At 41.4% G+C, this 16,300-nt stretch overlaps 1 protein-coding gene and 1 pseudogene across 1 annotated transcript in view; both read left to right on the top strand.

Annotated features, from left to right (window-relative positions):
• NCEH1 (neutral cholesterol ester hydrolase 1) overlaps nt 1-13,548 on the top strand; it is a 55,159-nt gene extending 41,611 nt beyond the window's left edge. Inside the window, exons 4-5 of the mRNA XM_024563605.4 lie at nt 7,257-7,428; nt 9,917-13,548. Of these exons, the coding sequence (XP_024419373.1) occupies nt 7,257-7,428; nt 9,917-10,534 (790 nt within the window). The 3' untranslated portion in view covers nt 10,535-13,548. The remainder of the gene's footprint in view (nt 1-7,256; nt 7,429-9,916) is intronic.
• A 574-nt stretch (nt 13,549-14,122) lies between these two features.
• Nucleotides 14,123-15,604, top strand: LOC112309279 (sister chromatid cohesion protein PDS5 homolog B pseudogene; annotated as a pseudogene).
• The last annotated feature ends 696 nt before the right edge of the window (nt 15,605-16,300 follow it).

Here is a 16,300-nt window from a genome sequence, read left to right as displayed (position 1 = left end):
AATCTTTACTACACTCATAAGCTCCCCATCTGACACAGATGGAGATTTAGTCCCATTCCATCAAATGTCAGTGGCAGTACACACAGAGAACTTAACACTTTACAGAGCTGCAAAGAAGAACGTTGCTAAGGGAGACAGGAAAGAAGCTGGGTACCTAATGTAGGAGGCAGAAGCCGCCATTCTGCCTGCCTGAGGCCTGCTACCTAGCAACCCATCAAGCAATGGCCTGGGGTTATGCTGGGCTTCCTGTACTCCCGGAACTCCTGTCCCCCACCCCCTTTACTGTCCTAGCCTGCGGCCGAAGTTCTTGTTCATCCAGTCCTACCTGACTAGAGAATTTGCCTGCTAAACAATAGGCTTGTCAGCAACCTTACTGTGCAAAAGCTAGTCGATCTTAACCCTCTTCCTAGCAGAGCTTACCTCATGCTTCACCCCTGACCCACCCTTAAGACTCAACCCTAAACTCACAAAAATGCCCACCCTTGTACCCTCGCTGCTGCAGTCTGCTCGGACTCGGCCCACTCGTTAGCAGCTTGCTGGTCAAATCTGGTAAACTTATTGACTATTCTCCTGTCGTCTCTCCCCTCACTCTGCTGAACCTAACACTCACCTTAGTTTGCTGCTCATAGAGTTATAAAAAATGGGATACTTATGCTTCGGTTTTTATCCATAAAATTATATGAGTGCAAGCTGACCAAATCACAGTGCTTTTAGAAAGCACAATACAGCACCCATTGTGATAAAGAGGTGTAAAATCAGAGACTCTGAAAAACACCAAGTGACAGTGACCTAGCTGTGACTTTCTCTCCGCTCCTTTACCTGCTGGAGTCCTGAGCAGAGGAATCCCCACGCATCAGTCCCACCTGGGCAGCCCTGGAAGGGCGGCAGACCAAGTCCCTAAGCGCTCCCTTCCAAGAAAGGGAGGGTTTGCTCTACTCAGTGTAGGCCAACCTGAGCAAACCCAAAGGCCAGCATCACAAATAATTCAATAGCACAGAACAATAATGTTGTGGCTTCTTTTATTCTTGTCGCTATCATTAACTTAATGCATCTCTGTTTTAGACATTTTCTGCTGATAAAAATCCCTCAGGTTCTCTTGTGGTTTTGGTCTTTTAGAATTTGGAGGCAGGGGGTGGGGGGGGCTGGAGCTTTACAGAAGACCTGTGCTGCAGCTACGTGGTGACTGCAAACCACCACGAGGCTCTGAAGCCTAGTTTCACCCCCACCCAAATCCCACAGACCTATGTTGAACTTCTGAAGTGGCACAGAAAGGAGGCCAGAAGGACCTGGCACCAAGCCTGCTTGGGCTTCTGGAGTCACCGGTGGAGCCCTATGCTCTCTATTTAGCCTTGAGGTGAAAGGCGAGGTTTGCATCTGAATGGGAGCAGGCTGTTAAATCCGGAGTCTGGGGAGCTCCCTGCTGCCCACGGAGATAGGACTCAAGGAGTCTTAAACAGTAAACATCAGAGCATCAGAGAACTGCATCCTTCGAAGGGATCGCAATTTTGGTGGAACAGCCTGACGTGTCGGTTCTTTTGGATGTTATTCTTACCCAGTCAGCCAAGCCTTTGCTAATCTCAGCTCTCCCTTTCTGAAGGTCTGGTGGTCAAAGCTATATCAAGCGGCAAGTTTTGAGAATAGAATCAGAAGCGAGGACCCTTCCTCAACATTTATGAACAAAAGAGAAATAACCCATTCATAATCCTTCCACTTTTGCAATTTCATTACATGTTCTTTCAATGGAAAGGAAGTATCTACCTATTAGAGGAATAGATGCTTCCTCTGGATATGCCTCTCACAGAGAGCACACCGCGGATGCAGGTATTGATTTGTTTCCGATAGCCCCACTGAAGATATGGTTCTCTAGGACTGAAGAGAATATTGACCTTTTTGTATTCTCAAGATATGAATCTATTGCACTCCTCTTGGGAGATGATGAATAGGGAAATAAGGGTGGGGGGAGGCCAAAAAAGGAATGAGATTTTACCTCCCTCCTGATGAATCTCACAGGAGTATAATTTCATTCTAGAACATCACCTCTACCTTTCACCCAACTGGTGCTACTGGAAGAGAACTTAGTGTCCTTGTCCACAGTAGAAGATTGTCCACAGTGTTTCCAGGTTAGGTCATTTTGAGGGAGGATGTCCATTTCAATGTCACCAGGGCACGAGTGACATTCACAGCTTCAACTTCCACAGGCTTGGGACAGCTTCCATTTCCCCTTAACTATGGGCTTGTGTAATTTTGACTTAATTAAGGTGCAGTTTATCAGCTTTTCTGATCACCGCTACCCCTCTCTGTCACTGTTAATGAAGTGGGTGCTGGTTATTTCAGGTAGGCGCACCTCAGACCCCTCAGTGCCCGATTCTCACTTTTCGTCCACTGCAAGCGCGTGCCGAGGTGTCTGTATTACGACCTGTTGTCAGAGAGGCTGCCAGGCCGGGGAGTTTCCTTTGGCTGGGCTCTCAGAAGGTTTCACAGAGGAAGTGGCATTTCAAATGAGACTTAAAGGGCTGAACACTTGGTGAGTTGTTGCAGGGAGAAGGGGCTAGGGGCTGGAGACAGGGACCAATGCGTTGGGAACGGGAACAGGGAGATATGTGCAGAGAAGAGGGACAAAATGGCTGGACTCAGTGATATTTCTGAACCTTGGCTGCACATTAGAATTACTTGGGGACGTTTTTCTTCAAATATAGATATGCTGGGCTCCACTCCAGAGTCGATGAATTGGAATGTTTTGCAGCGTGGCTCAAACCTCAGTGTGTTTGTAAGGCCTCCAGGATTATCCTATGGTGTGTACAGAGCTGAGAAACTGAGCTATTGCGTGGGCTACGGGAAGTGGAGTCCTGGGAGCCGTGCCAGACAAGTAGGTGGGTTAAGAACAATTTATGTTGCTAAAGCCATATGGCTTATTACTTTCCTCACCACAGATAGTGTTATATGACATTTTATATGTAAAGGGTATAAAATAAATCTTTAAAATTTTGTTTGGAGGAAAGAATGCTATTAAAGGTTGTCAACATAAGAAATGTCCAAACCTGCAGAGAATTTTTTAAGAGCTTATTTGAGCCAAAACTGATGACTGTTGTTGAGAAGCAGGATCTCAAATGCCCCAGAGAATGGTAGTTCGTGGTTTCTCTTCTGCATTTGGAATTAAGGAGGAAATAAAGATGGCATGGAGGTGGGAGAAAGCAAGGCAGGGTTTAGATTAGAGGATAGTTGACAAGATTCTGTACTCTCTTGAGGGTGGTTGCACCTTTGAGGAGTATTACTTCTGGCATTTCAAAGGGGTGTTAAACTAGATGCACAAGAACGGTACACAGGACTGGCTTAAAAACCTTCCACTAAAGAATTTATAGGCCTGGGGCGTGACAACCCACCATAACCTGCCCAATTAGGAGTTTATGATTTATTATAATACCCTTTTCATCCACAAGACGTACCGTGAGCCCAGGCACTCTGCTTGGTGGTTTGTTTTGAGAATATTGCAAAACCATTGAAATCATGAGGGACATTCTGGGGTGTCCGAAATCTACAGTTTGGAGAATTCACTGCGTTGGTAGGGCAACGAGAACACATACACATTGTTAAACAGCTGTGAGTGTTGAAAAAAGAGTATTTTAAAAGGGGGAGTCCACATGGGTTTCCAAGTCAGTTGTGAATTCACATCACAGATGCGCCACTTAGTTGTTGTAGACAAGCTATACATCCTCCTTGTTTGCATCCTTAAACCCACAGGTGTGCTCTGAGATTTGAGTGAAACATGTCTGTTGAGCACTTGGTGAGGTGCCTCACCTAGCAGGACCGACATATTTTTTATAGAATGTACACATTTATTAAGTTGTTTGAACCTCATTCCTGAGTTTACACTGAATTTTGTTCATCTAGTAGGAGGCATGCACGGTAATAGACAATTAGAGCTGGATTTGTGGAGTCCTCTATCCCTGCAGCGAGTTGGGGAAAGTGAGACTGCAATTGCTGGAATTCATCAGGTGCTTTTACCCAAGACCTACAAGTTTAAAAAAAAGAAAGGCAGAATCCTCTATCAGTACTTTGCAGGGACATAGCTTTGAACAAAAACAGCAGATAAGTATATTTTTGCGTGCTTTCTTTGGCTCTACCACTCATGAATTTCCTCCTGATTGTCAGTTTTCCATGGTTATACAGATTTTACAGAACTTTTGTTATATTCCTCTGGTCAATTTCAAGCTCCTTTGAGGGCTTAGCTTACAGTGGGTGACCTCAGAAATATCTAGTTTCACTGTATTCTTCAGTCTGTGAAAATAGTGTCCCTTCTTCCTGAATGAAATTAGACAATGTTCCAGCAGGAACAAAGGGATGGGAAGGGTTGGGAGGTCTCTAAGGGTGCTGGGAAGACTTCTGCACTCTAACCTGGTTGTTTTTAAATATGCTTATTACTCTGTTATCTGAACCAGTTATTGACTGCCTGATAAGGTTGGAGGCAGTAGAACTTTTTTTAGATTAACAATTTCTCTTTATTCAAAGTCACTGAGAGCTTTTCGGAAGCAACATCTGAAAATTAATTCTTGTGTGTATACTAATAGAATATGTTCTGACCTCCTGGGCCACCAAGAAAACGATTTATCATGATATGTGGAATCTTGCTGAGGCAAAATATTTATCTTCACAACTGAAGTCATGAAATGCATTCACTTTTAATTCGTTAATAGAATTGAGAATTCAGCTTAGTAATGAAGTTTAAACATTGCACCCTCGCCCCCGAGTTGAGGGTGAATGGAATCACGTGAGACGTTTCCTCCTAGTGGACGAAATGGTGTAATCACACTCCTTTCACCAATTATCACCAGTGGAATGCTACTGCAGCAGCTTTAAGACATGGTGAAAATCAGCTGGAGAAAAACACGTTCTGGATGGTTAACTGATCCCCACAGGTGAAAAAATAAGAAGGAAATTAGAAAACTTATTTTATTTGCTATAAGGCAATTACTAAAGGAATTTCTCATTGCATATACAGTTTTTAAATGTAGTAATTCCTGAATGACCAGATCTAAATGATTATTTATGATAGTATTTCACAAATATTTGTCCATTTGACTGTATCTACACCGAATGTTCAAGCTAGTTAGTTAAATAGCTGGATTTTAGATGGAGGAAATGAATGGCCTTGTAAGAGTAGCTTAGAAAAAAATTAGTTTCTGAGAATAACAATGCTAACTATAAAATGGAAATCAGAAGACCTGAGTCCTTAACTATTATTAAATTTTAATAAAGAAGTTTCCACCCCCCTCCCCCGGTTTTGATCTGTGTTAGACTTATTTATTGGCCAAAAAGTTCATTTAGTTTTTCCGTATGATGGCTCTAGTAGTGCTTAGTTGTCCTTAACTTCATTTGAAACAATTTTGTTAGATTTTATTGTGACATCTGCCATATCTGTATGCATTTTTTAAAAATTTATCAACATCGCCCTGGCTGGTATGGCTCAGTGGATTGAGCGCTGGCCTGCGAACCAAAACTCACTGGTTCAATTCCCAGTCAGGGCACATGCCTGGGTTGAGGGCCAGGTCCCCATTAGGGAGCGCACAAGAGGCAACCACATATTGATGTTCTCTCCCTCTCTTTCTCCATCCCTTCCCCCTCTCTAAAAATAAATAAGTAAATAAATAATCTTTTTAAAAATTATCGACATTGGTGAACTTTTATGCAACCATTTAAATATAGAAGATGGAAGAAAATATGAAACATTTTCAGTATATTATGATTCATTATTTCAAGAAAGGTAGAAAATGCAACTGAAATGCTAAAAAGATTTGTGAAATGTATGGCGAAGATGCTATGACTGATCAAATGTGTCAAAAGTGGTTGACGAAATTTGTGGGTACTATTGACATTTTCGCCAAATAATTCTTTGCTGTGGGGCTCTTAGGCCTTGGGAGAGGTTTGGCAGCACCCTTGGCCTCTACCCACTAGAACCCAATAGCAAGAGATAGCCCACATTCTCAAAATATCCAAATCAATAAAGTTATTGGTGAAAATGAAAAATGTGTCTTTATTTTATGGAAAAAACTAAACGGACTTCATGGCCAACCCAATACAAATCAAATACTGTAACTTTCTGTGCATAAGTTTTTTCATATGCAAAATAAAGGTATATTAATACTCACATAAGATTTACTGGATGGATGATTATTTGCCTAGCACATTGATAGATACTGGGCACACAATGATGAATAAAATATAGTACCTGAGATTAGAGAACACACTCTTTAGAAGAATACATAAAGAAATCATTTCAAGATGAGACAATAAGAAGAGCAATATACACCAGCACATAGAAGTATCAAGGGATAGTAGCTAGTTCACTGATAACCACACTGTCTTACACAGAAAGGCTGTACAGTTAAGGAAGGCTGCCTGGAGGAGGCCAAACCCTAGAGCAAGGATTAAAGAGTGAATGAGAATAAGGAAGGAAGGTGGAGACCGAGAGGACTCTTCAAGACAAGACCACCAAATATGGATTTGTAATATTACATGGGGCATTTGAGAAAACTAGGGTTTTTTTGGACTCTTAAAGGTATATGAATCCCACAAAATGCTCAGAGTAGGATCCCAAAGGGACTCTGATCATGCAAAGAGGGGCAGTAGGAGAAGCCCCAGAGGTGCCCAGAGGGCCTACCCTGGGCTGCCGGGCAGATTTGTCTTCCTTTTTGCTGGTTGACAACTGGCGCTTTAGGTTCAGCCTCCCAGACAGTGAATGCATCGCCTGGGTTTAATGTCAGACTGGCACGACCACTTGAGTGGAGGACAGTTTTACTACCTGTAACAAGTCAGTCATGCAGAATACCATGTGGCTAATGCTGCCAAGTCACCTTCCAACCCAGAGGTGTTATGAATGGAACACTGACTTTCAGAAATAAAATTCAAGGTCTGTTGCGGTTCTGTCCATATCTTAACATTATCAACATCTGCCTTTTACTGTGAAGTTTCATTTTTGCATTGGTAGTGGTAGATGTTTGGTTTTGTTTGGCTTGGTTTAGGGGCTGATAGTAAAAAAAAAAAAAAGAAGAAGAAGGAGAAGAGGAAGAATTATTGATAATACAAAAAATCATTATATTTTAAAACTAAGTATTTGATTTGCAAGAAAATGAATGGTTTATTTTTATATTTATTTCAACTCCTTACTTGTTTATTTCTGGCATTAAAAGGAACCAGTGTCTCCTTAAACTTTATGTCTTGTAAAGACTTAGTAAATCCTTTCATAACTTTCGTCTTCACAGGTACAGGCTGGTTCCAAAGGTTCATTTTCCTGAGCAAATTCACGATGTCGTGCGTGCCACGAAGTATTTTCTGCAGCCAGAAGTCTTACAGAAGTATTCGGTTGACCCAGGCAGGATTGGCATTTCTGGTGACAGTGCTGGTGGGAATTTGGCCGCTGCCCTGGGCCAACAGGTAACAGACTGCCCTGAGGTGCTGGCAGTAGGAGGGTGTAGGATGATGTCCAAGAGACCAAGCACAAGGCCCACCACGCATGACAGTGCCTTAGCCAGGCTGGTCACTGTGTGGCCAAGTTATTCAGGTGACTGAGCTTGGAGAGCTCTCAGAGATCTTTCTGAAGTAGGAGAGGGGTCACTGAAAGACAGGTCATCTCTGAATCCTTGAAAAGGCCCCGGGGACATTCAATATGAGAAGAGGCCTAACACTTTAGAGGCCTCCTTTTGCTCTTCAGGGAATACATGGAAATTAAGTATTTCCTACTCCTTTTCCATGTTGGACTTCCAAAACGGGGTATTTTTGCCTGAACTCCAATTGCTGAGATTGTTTCCTTAGAACCTTGGGCCAAATTAAAAAATCAAAAAATATGTCCCAATGTTTTATTTATTTATATATATATATATATATATATATATATATATATATATATCAACATTAAATGCTTCTGCCACTTGAAATGTAATAATAAACCTGAGCTTTCCCTGGTTAAATTCCTTGAAAACAAAATTGGGGCAGCTGTATAAACTCGAAGATGAGTAAATTTTCTTCCCATTGTGGATTTGACAAGAGGAAAATTCCGAGCCGTCCTAAATTAAATGACAGCAGGCTGGAGGGTGGGAGGAAGAGGTAAGAGGTAAGCAGCTAAAGAGCCTCGGGCCCAATCCAGAAAAAGACTGCTCACAATCCTGAGTGGATGTTACAACTCTGAGTCACCTTCCAGGTGGCTATCTTTAAAAAGAAAAAAAAAAAAAGCCAGTCTCCAGATACAACTGCATCCTGCTTATGCTCGAGCTTTCCGGACTGTTGCCCACAGCCAGTCCAGGGGTAGGGAGTGTTTCTTCCTCAGGGACTGTGCACCCGATCCTCGAACCTTCCCTGCTGCTCCATTCCCACCCCCCTCGTCTACAACCAGGCTAAATTCCTTCAACCCACTTACATCTTTCCTCCTGGAACTGGTTGTGTCAAAGAGCCCTGTCAGCCCCATGACCTTGGACATGTTTGTCTTCTGCTTCCAGCCCGGCTGCTGGTGGTTCAGACTGCAGCCCCGGGACCTGCTCCCCTTTCTGGCTAGCACGTGGCTCCGTAACCCTTTCCTTCCAGAAAACCTTTTGGTTGCAAAGGTTTTATTTAACATATCAATTAACTTAAGAATAGCATCCCTTGTCTTCTCACCTCCAGTTTGTTTTCTTTTTTGGTATTTTCAAGTAGCATCTGCCTTTTTATCTGTGGTGTACCTTGGTTTCTTCCCCTTTGCTCTAATGAAAGAACTTGATTCTCCACTTGGCATTGGCAGGTTTGCTTTCCATGTGCTCAAATGCGGTAAGAAGTCAGTCCTGGTGCATTGGGGAAGCTTTAACACCAGGCAGAACTGGGAAGGAATCTGGGCCCCCTTTAGGAGCTGCGGGGCTATCTCTGTGCAAGTCCTTAACCGCTCTGAGCTTCAGGAAAGTGAGGATAATATCATCGGATTGCGGGGCTGCTGCCAGGACTTACTTAGGGAGATGATGTATATACAGTTCTTGGCACATATCAATAATACCACTTACTGATCATTTCCTGTTGCTTGTACAGCACAGTTACATCTTCCCAGGGGTGGGGTTCCAAAAAGCCAGTGGGAAACAAAATTGTGTGGCTAAAGTTACCTTGAAGATTGTTTGTGGCATACAGTGAGCTAGTTAGCTGTATATTAAATGTTACATGAAAAATAAATCATTTGAGACACTAGAATTACAAAATGAGGCAATGCCTTCACATTTGGGGGAGCCATGGGGGAACTGAGGCCTGCTGAGATGGAGGTTCCTTCCCATTCTTATTTCGACTTCACTCTGGGGACCGTGCTCGTTAAGCAGAGTGGAGGGTACACTGCCAGCACTAGGTCTGTACAATCTCACGCACACGAAGCATGAAGACGGAGTGCTCCTCAGAGGAGGTACCAGAGGCCCTGCTAAAACACTATGGAGTCCTGTCATCTGTTCATTTTCCTACCCTTCTCCTTTGGAAGGGTCAGACTAGTTTTTTCTGCCTAGGAAGCCATTGCCTTTTTTGGGCCTTGCAAGGCATACAAAACTACATGAGGTTCACACATTATCCATCCATAATACCCAGTAAGATGTGCTGAGTGCCAAAGGATAGACACAAGTAATATGTTAAGGAGGGTTTAGAAACTATGAGATCATGTACGTTTGAAGTGTTCACTCAAAATTATAAGTTGCAGATATCATACCTTTCTTAGGAAATATCCAGTAGCTTGATAGGATGGTGGCGGTGGTTGGTGATGAGGAACTATTCATTTTTTTAAACTACATTAATACCGTGCCTGCTTGAAATTTAACAACTGTATCCTTTTGATTGATTCGAAGTAACACATTACCCTGCTTTTTGAGGTGTGGTTTCTGTAAAAGGAGCCCCCCCAAATAAAATAATATGTTTGCTGCTTCTTCTCCAGTTTAGTCAAGATGCCAACCTGAAAAGCAAGCTCAAACTGCAAGCTTTAATTTATCCAGTCCTTCAGGCTTTAGATTTCAACACACCCTCTTATCAGCAGAATGTGGACACCCCCATCCTGCCCCGTTATGTCATGGTGAAGTACTGGGTGGACTACTTCAAAGGCAACTACGACTTTGTCCAGGCCATGATAGTGAACAATCACACTTCGCTCGATGTGGAAGAGGCTGCTGCCCTCAGGGCCCGTCTGAACTGGACGTCCCTCCTGCCCACAGTCATCACAAAGAACTACAAGCCTGTCGTGCAGACCACTGGCAACGCCAGGATTGTCCGGGAGATCCCTCAGCTGCTCGATGTCCGTTCTGCCCCACTGATTGCAGACCAGGAAGTCCTGCAGCACCTCCCAAAGACCTACATTCTGACATGTGAGCACGATGTCCTACGAGATGATGGGATCATGTACGCAAAGCGTTTGGAGAGTGCGGGTGTGGAGGTGACCCTGGATCACTTTGAGGATGGCTTCCATGGATGCATGATTTTCACCAGCTGGCCCACCAACTTCTCGGTGGGAATCCGGACTAGGAATAGTTACATCACATGGCTGGATCAGAATCTGTGAAGAAGTAAAATTTCTAGAATGCTTGTGCCCCTTGACCTCCTGCACCTGCTTTGGAAAGACATGCACTTTTTAGTCAACTCATTTCCCCCTTGTTATTTGTGAGTTGTGGGATCTCTGTTCCCTTCCCTGTGTTAACTTAATTTTTAAAGATGTGTTTGACTAAAATAAGTACAAAAACACCTACATCTGGTTCTCCAAGTTAGCCAGTCTCTCTCTCCTTGTTTTAGCCAAACAACTGCGAATCGCCATCGCTGCGGAGGGCAGGACTGGGAGCTGGAAATAGCTGTGGGTCCTGCCTTCCCCTCGAAGTTCTTTTTAGAAGAAATACTTCCCGCTCTGGATGATCCAGTGACCTTTAACGGGTTAAGAAAGTGTGGGCTCTTCTTCATGTTGCTAGAGTTTACGTTGAGTTCAGAGCACTGTTAAATGTGTGTGCTTTAAGGTCAGTGCTGGGTACCAAGTGCCCTCTGTCCCTTGTAGATGGATGGTTTTGTTTCCTATGGGAATTTTGGTGAAGATGTTCTAGCAAGGACGAGTTTCTCAAATGACTTTCTCCCTATAGAGTGTTAACTTTATGAGATAATGGTCTATACGTCCAGTTGGATTATGATGATACTTGAAAGTTACCTTCCACCACTATTATTAGAAAATGTAAGGTTGCATATGCCCTGGATAGCTGTACATTGCAAGCTTTTTGGTTATGCTGTCTCCTTGGGGGAGAACTTTCGGGACCAAACTTACTTAAATTTGGAATAAATTTTCCATTATAGAACAAGTGAAAACAGACAAACCTCCTGTTTTCATAGTGAATACTTCTGACATAAATTACTAAGAGCAGTGTGTATATATTGGGCATAGTCAGAAAGAAGATATGTTCAATATTAGTTTAAAATGATGAAAAATACCCGTAGAAGGTCTAGTTTATTCTTGAAAACTCAACTTTTTCACTTACATGGCTTTAAAATGGGGCTATTTTGGTATGTATATAATGTATTGTTTATTTTTAAAGTTATTTCATGTTAATATATGTAGCTGGGCTCAAGATTTTTTAGAATAAAGTCTATAATGAATATTAAAAGTAATAATATTTTTAAAAACTACCTTAGAATTATATCCACATGTAATTTTATGGAGAAGGTAAAATAGCTATTAATACTACTGTACATTAGGCTGAAGTATTGTGATGTTCACATACATCTGCAAATTAAGATCATTAGGAAGTATGACTTCACCTAGCAAAGCCATCTAAGTTTATAGTTTATAGCTTAGACAAGACACACGCTGCTCATCTCTGCCCTTTATGGTCAGAGGAGCACTAGCTCACATTCTTCTGGGCAGAGGGCATACCCTGGCACCTGGTGCCTACACCCTCATTATGTCCTTCCATCAAGTCTAGAAGTTCCAATAGCCCAAGTTGAACTTGATGTAAAGCCTTCACTGCCAGTGGGAGCATCTTTGGCATAACTACAAACTGATTCCGACGTGAGCTGAGTGCCTCTGCTTTCCTTCCTGCCACTCCTATGTCTCCTCCATCTATGCTGCTTCCAGGGGCCGCAGAGAGCAGCGGTCCAGGCAAGTAATGACACAGTTTGACAAATTTACCAGTTGGGAGAAGGTAGAACCTCTCACTCATTTGAAAGATGGGTATTTCCCACTTCTGGAAGTGAAATAACAAATGAAAATTTGCATAGTTAGTTTTATTTATTGTGTAAGCCAGTGGTATTTATTTGTACAAAACAGAACTGAGTGCAACAATGTGTGGATATGTGTTTGTGCCTGAGTGTGTCTACAAATAATCGTACAAATCAGTGTGCTGATGTACTCAGGCACGTCACTCATCCTCTCCATGTGTCTTCCCTTTCCTCTAAAATCAGAGAATTGATTACTTGATTTATGAGGTTTCTTCCAACTGTTTTTTTTTCAGACTGACAAATTATATTGACCTCTTCTTCTACAGTGGTTGTTTTTTTTTTCTTTTTGTAGGTCATTTATTCCATATACACAGACACGTGCGTCATCAAAGATATTTTTTCTTAAAAATTAGGATTTCAACTCTTTCTGTTAGCTAACCTCCTTGTTTTATACTATGCTTTTGACAGTCTTTGAAGGAACTGACATTTGGACCTTATTTTGAGGTTATCTACCTCTAATTAAGCCAAGAAAATATAGTACATGCACAGACTTCCTTAAAATGACATCCCTTGCCCTTAGAATTATAAGCAAAGTCCTGTAGCAGTTCTAGACGTAGGTAACTCCAGATCTCTCCAGGGGTCTCTCAGATGGAGGGGGTGTGAAAGAAAAGGGAGTCAAGCACTGTTTGTGATGAAATACTTGAGTTTCATTAAAGCTTTAATATGTGTGAATGATCTGTCTAATAACTTGCACTGTGTCCCACCTCAGACCTTGAAATTGTCCTTGTAATAATAACAGTTGTGAATCATGACACACAGAACCACTAGATACCAGATAAGCTTATACCAACCCAACATCTGAGTGCTAAGAACTCCTTTGGGAAGCCTACAGAGTTTATGTCGAAGATATTTTTATTTGGGGTGAGTTCATTTTCTTTTTGTTTTAATTTTTTTTAAAGTTTATGCTCTGCAGATTGATGTGTATATATTTTAGTGTTATGGCTTTGTTTTGTTTTCCTATTTTATGAAAAGTTGATAGCCTTTTTGTAATATTGTTGCTTGTGAAATATGAACATAAATATATGAAGACAAAATCTTGAAGTGCAGCAAAACATAGTGAAGTGTCAATTAGTCTTAATGCTTTATTTCATTGATCTGTGAAGAATTTAAGACTATTACATAATTATCTTGGTGGATAGAATATTTTATGCATGACCTTTTAACCTGTGACTTTTTGCTTATTTTCTACTGCGAAGGGAAAGGCAGATTTTATGAAGGATTTTAGCAGCAAATCTGTTTTATAAGATGAAAATCCAGTATGGAGGTAGGAAAGTCTATGTCTGCTTTGACTCCTGTTTGGAAATAAAATGGCTCCATCTGGCACTGTGCTCGTCTCTTTTTCTGCTTCCCATCTCTCTCCTCTCTGTATCTCAGATTCCTAGCCACAATTCTATCCAAATCTTCTGCCCACTGGAGTCCTCCAGCTGCCTTTCAAGAGAGGTAGCTCAGTGGCCTCCTTGGTGACATTCATTTCCTATCTGGATACAGTGTGTGCTGCTCATATTGGGGAAACCTGTGAAATACAGAATTTTTAAAAGAAGTTATTTATTTAAAGACCAGTAGGTGGAGCTATTGCTTCTTCCCAGGCTGATGCAAGGAAGGGTTTGCTCGAGAATGACGGTGTTTGAGGTGTGGGAGAGGGACTCAGCCCAGGGTTTCTGGCGGCTGCTGTCCCTTCAGCTCTCTCCCCAGAGCCACAAACCCCAGCCTCTCTTTGCACAACTCTAGTCCACTCCGCCCTCCCTCTGCCAGAACCTAGAGGTGTCCTGGAAACCTGTACAGGGGCACCTAACCCAGACTGGGGGCATTAGAAAGACAACATCTCAACCCAGGACGGGGTAAAAATATTCCATCATGGCTTCAGGGCTCATGCAAAGACAAAGACCAATGATGGAAAATTGCTTCTGCTCCTGGCGTCAAGGAAATCTGAGATAAAATACCCGAAGAGGAGAGGCAGGACGGTTAGAGATGGTCGTGACAACTTGCATGGATATGGACCAGGACGCTGAAGAAGGAAAGGAGGTTTATTTAAACCCGGCTTTACATTTTGCTTCAGACTCTTTCCTCAAGCGTCCTGATAAAGATGTTTCCTACTGGTAGCCTGGGACCTTGCTGATATTTTTAGGATTTACGCTCCTGAAGCTCCTTACACATCACCTGATAAACTAAAGGATAGGTTTATGTTGATAACAAGGCAAGTTGAAGGGGTTAGAGGATACAAAGAGCCCACAATTTAATAGGTATTTTTATTTACTTGAGAACATTGTTTGGGTTAAGTCATATAATATTGCTTTGAGTTGGAAGACAGCAATGCGCTTTTTATACAACTATACAGAACATTATTTTCATTTATAAACAGTGGCCACAATCAGAAAGTTCATATGCACATAAACCTCATGAGTTCTATCGCTGGTGAAGAAGATACAGTATCTCAAGAGCTTTTGGATAGGGTTGTAGTAAATCTGGAACCTGCCCATAAGAATTTAAACTAGCAAGCATATGATTTGGCAAAGGTTTTACTCAAAAGGATAGCTCAAGCTGTTAAACCATATACTGTGTTACCAGTTTTAAAGCCAGGTTCTGATGCTTGGGAAAACATCTCTCAGCACTTCGTCAGAGTGTGTCTTTGACTTACTTTTGGAGCTCTAAAATATTGATGGTAATTTGCTGCTCTCAGTTTTATCCCAGCTTGAACTAAAGAGCAATGACAACGAGGAATGCCTGCAAGTTGTTAAAGTGCTGACGAAAGTGTTTGGGGCAAAGAAATCCGAGTTGGTTTCTCAAAACAAACCACTTTGACAGTGTTGCCTGGGCAGGTTTCATGATGTCATGTACCCATATGCCTGGACCGTGTGAAGCTTGGTAGCCACTCTCTTATGAACCATCTTGATTTAGCAAAGGACTTAACAGAGTATCTTAAAGTGAGGTCCCATGACCCTGAGGAAGCCATTAGACTTGATGTTACTGTGTCTATAATGACAGCTGCTGACAAGGATATTCTTCTGGTCAATGATCACTTAATTTTTGTGAGTCAGAGAACTCTGGACAAATGGTAGAGAGTGGGCAGATAAGAAATATGTTTTACAGTGAGCAGCTGGAAAAGATGCTGCAAAACAGATTTCATGGATCAAAGACAAATTGCTACATGTATTATCCAACTTGTATTGACGAGTGATTATTTTTTGAATGGATCTTTGCTCAATATACAGTTCCCCATAACTTGAAAACTACAGAATGGATTCAACTCTTATGTTACTTGTATGTCACACTGGATTTAAATGCTGCGAAGTATGTTTCAAATGTCAGCCTGCTCTTTCCATCTTTTGTAGTATCCTGGATTTCATGTGGAAAATGTAACTACTGTATTTTTAAATGGTAACAATTTATATAATATAAACATTGTTTAAATAGTCAGACATAAAATACACTTATTTTTTTCAGAAAGTAAAAAAAAAAGTTATTTAAATATTTCCAAACTAATTTAATAATTCAAAGTATTTCAATCAAATTTTAAAGCAATAGTGTTTTTGAGAAAATGGATAAAGTGAAGATTTTCTTTTCATCCTTCCACAATTCAAGTCCTTTCTTCACTTTTCTTGACAGATAATGAGGTTTTTGCTTTGTTAAACGGTTGCAGACTGTCCTAAAAGAATGATCTATTTAACACATTCCACAAGTATTCCATAGAAATCAAATCAAGACTTTGAGAAATTTTAACCATTCAAAGCAATTCTACCACTTTTAGGATGTTGTCTTTTTCTTCTTTTCGTTTTCATTATTTTCTAATAAGACATAAAATTCGATTTTCTTTATTCTGGGTAAATTCCTGAAATAAAGAAATAATACTTATACGCTTGGCCACCGATTAAAGTTATCTTAAGTCTTTTACTTCAAGATAAATGGTCCACTAAGCTAAATAACTCACACCTCTTGACTTCATTTCTTCCACTGTCATAGAATGAAGTTACTGCCTTCCACACAAACCCAGGACCTCAATTTGTGTCCTTAATCCAATTCATTAATGTCTCATTCAAGGACTTGCTGAAGTACCTCCCTCTCTCCAGGATCTTTAACT

This window comes from Desmodus rotundus, chromosome 2 (assembly GCF_022682495.2).
Source record: "Desmodus rotundus isolate HL8 chromosome 2, HLdesRot8A.1, whole genome shotgun sequence".
NCBI lineage: Eukaryota > Metazoa > Chordata > Mammalia > Chiroptera > Phyllostomidae > Desmodus > Desmodus rotundus.
The sequence above is the reverse complement of the archived record's forward strand: the minus strand, read 5'-3'. Positions and strand labels throughout refer to the sequence as shown.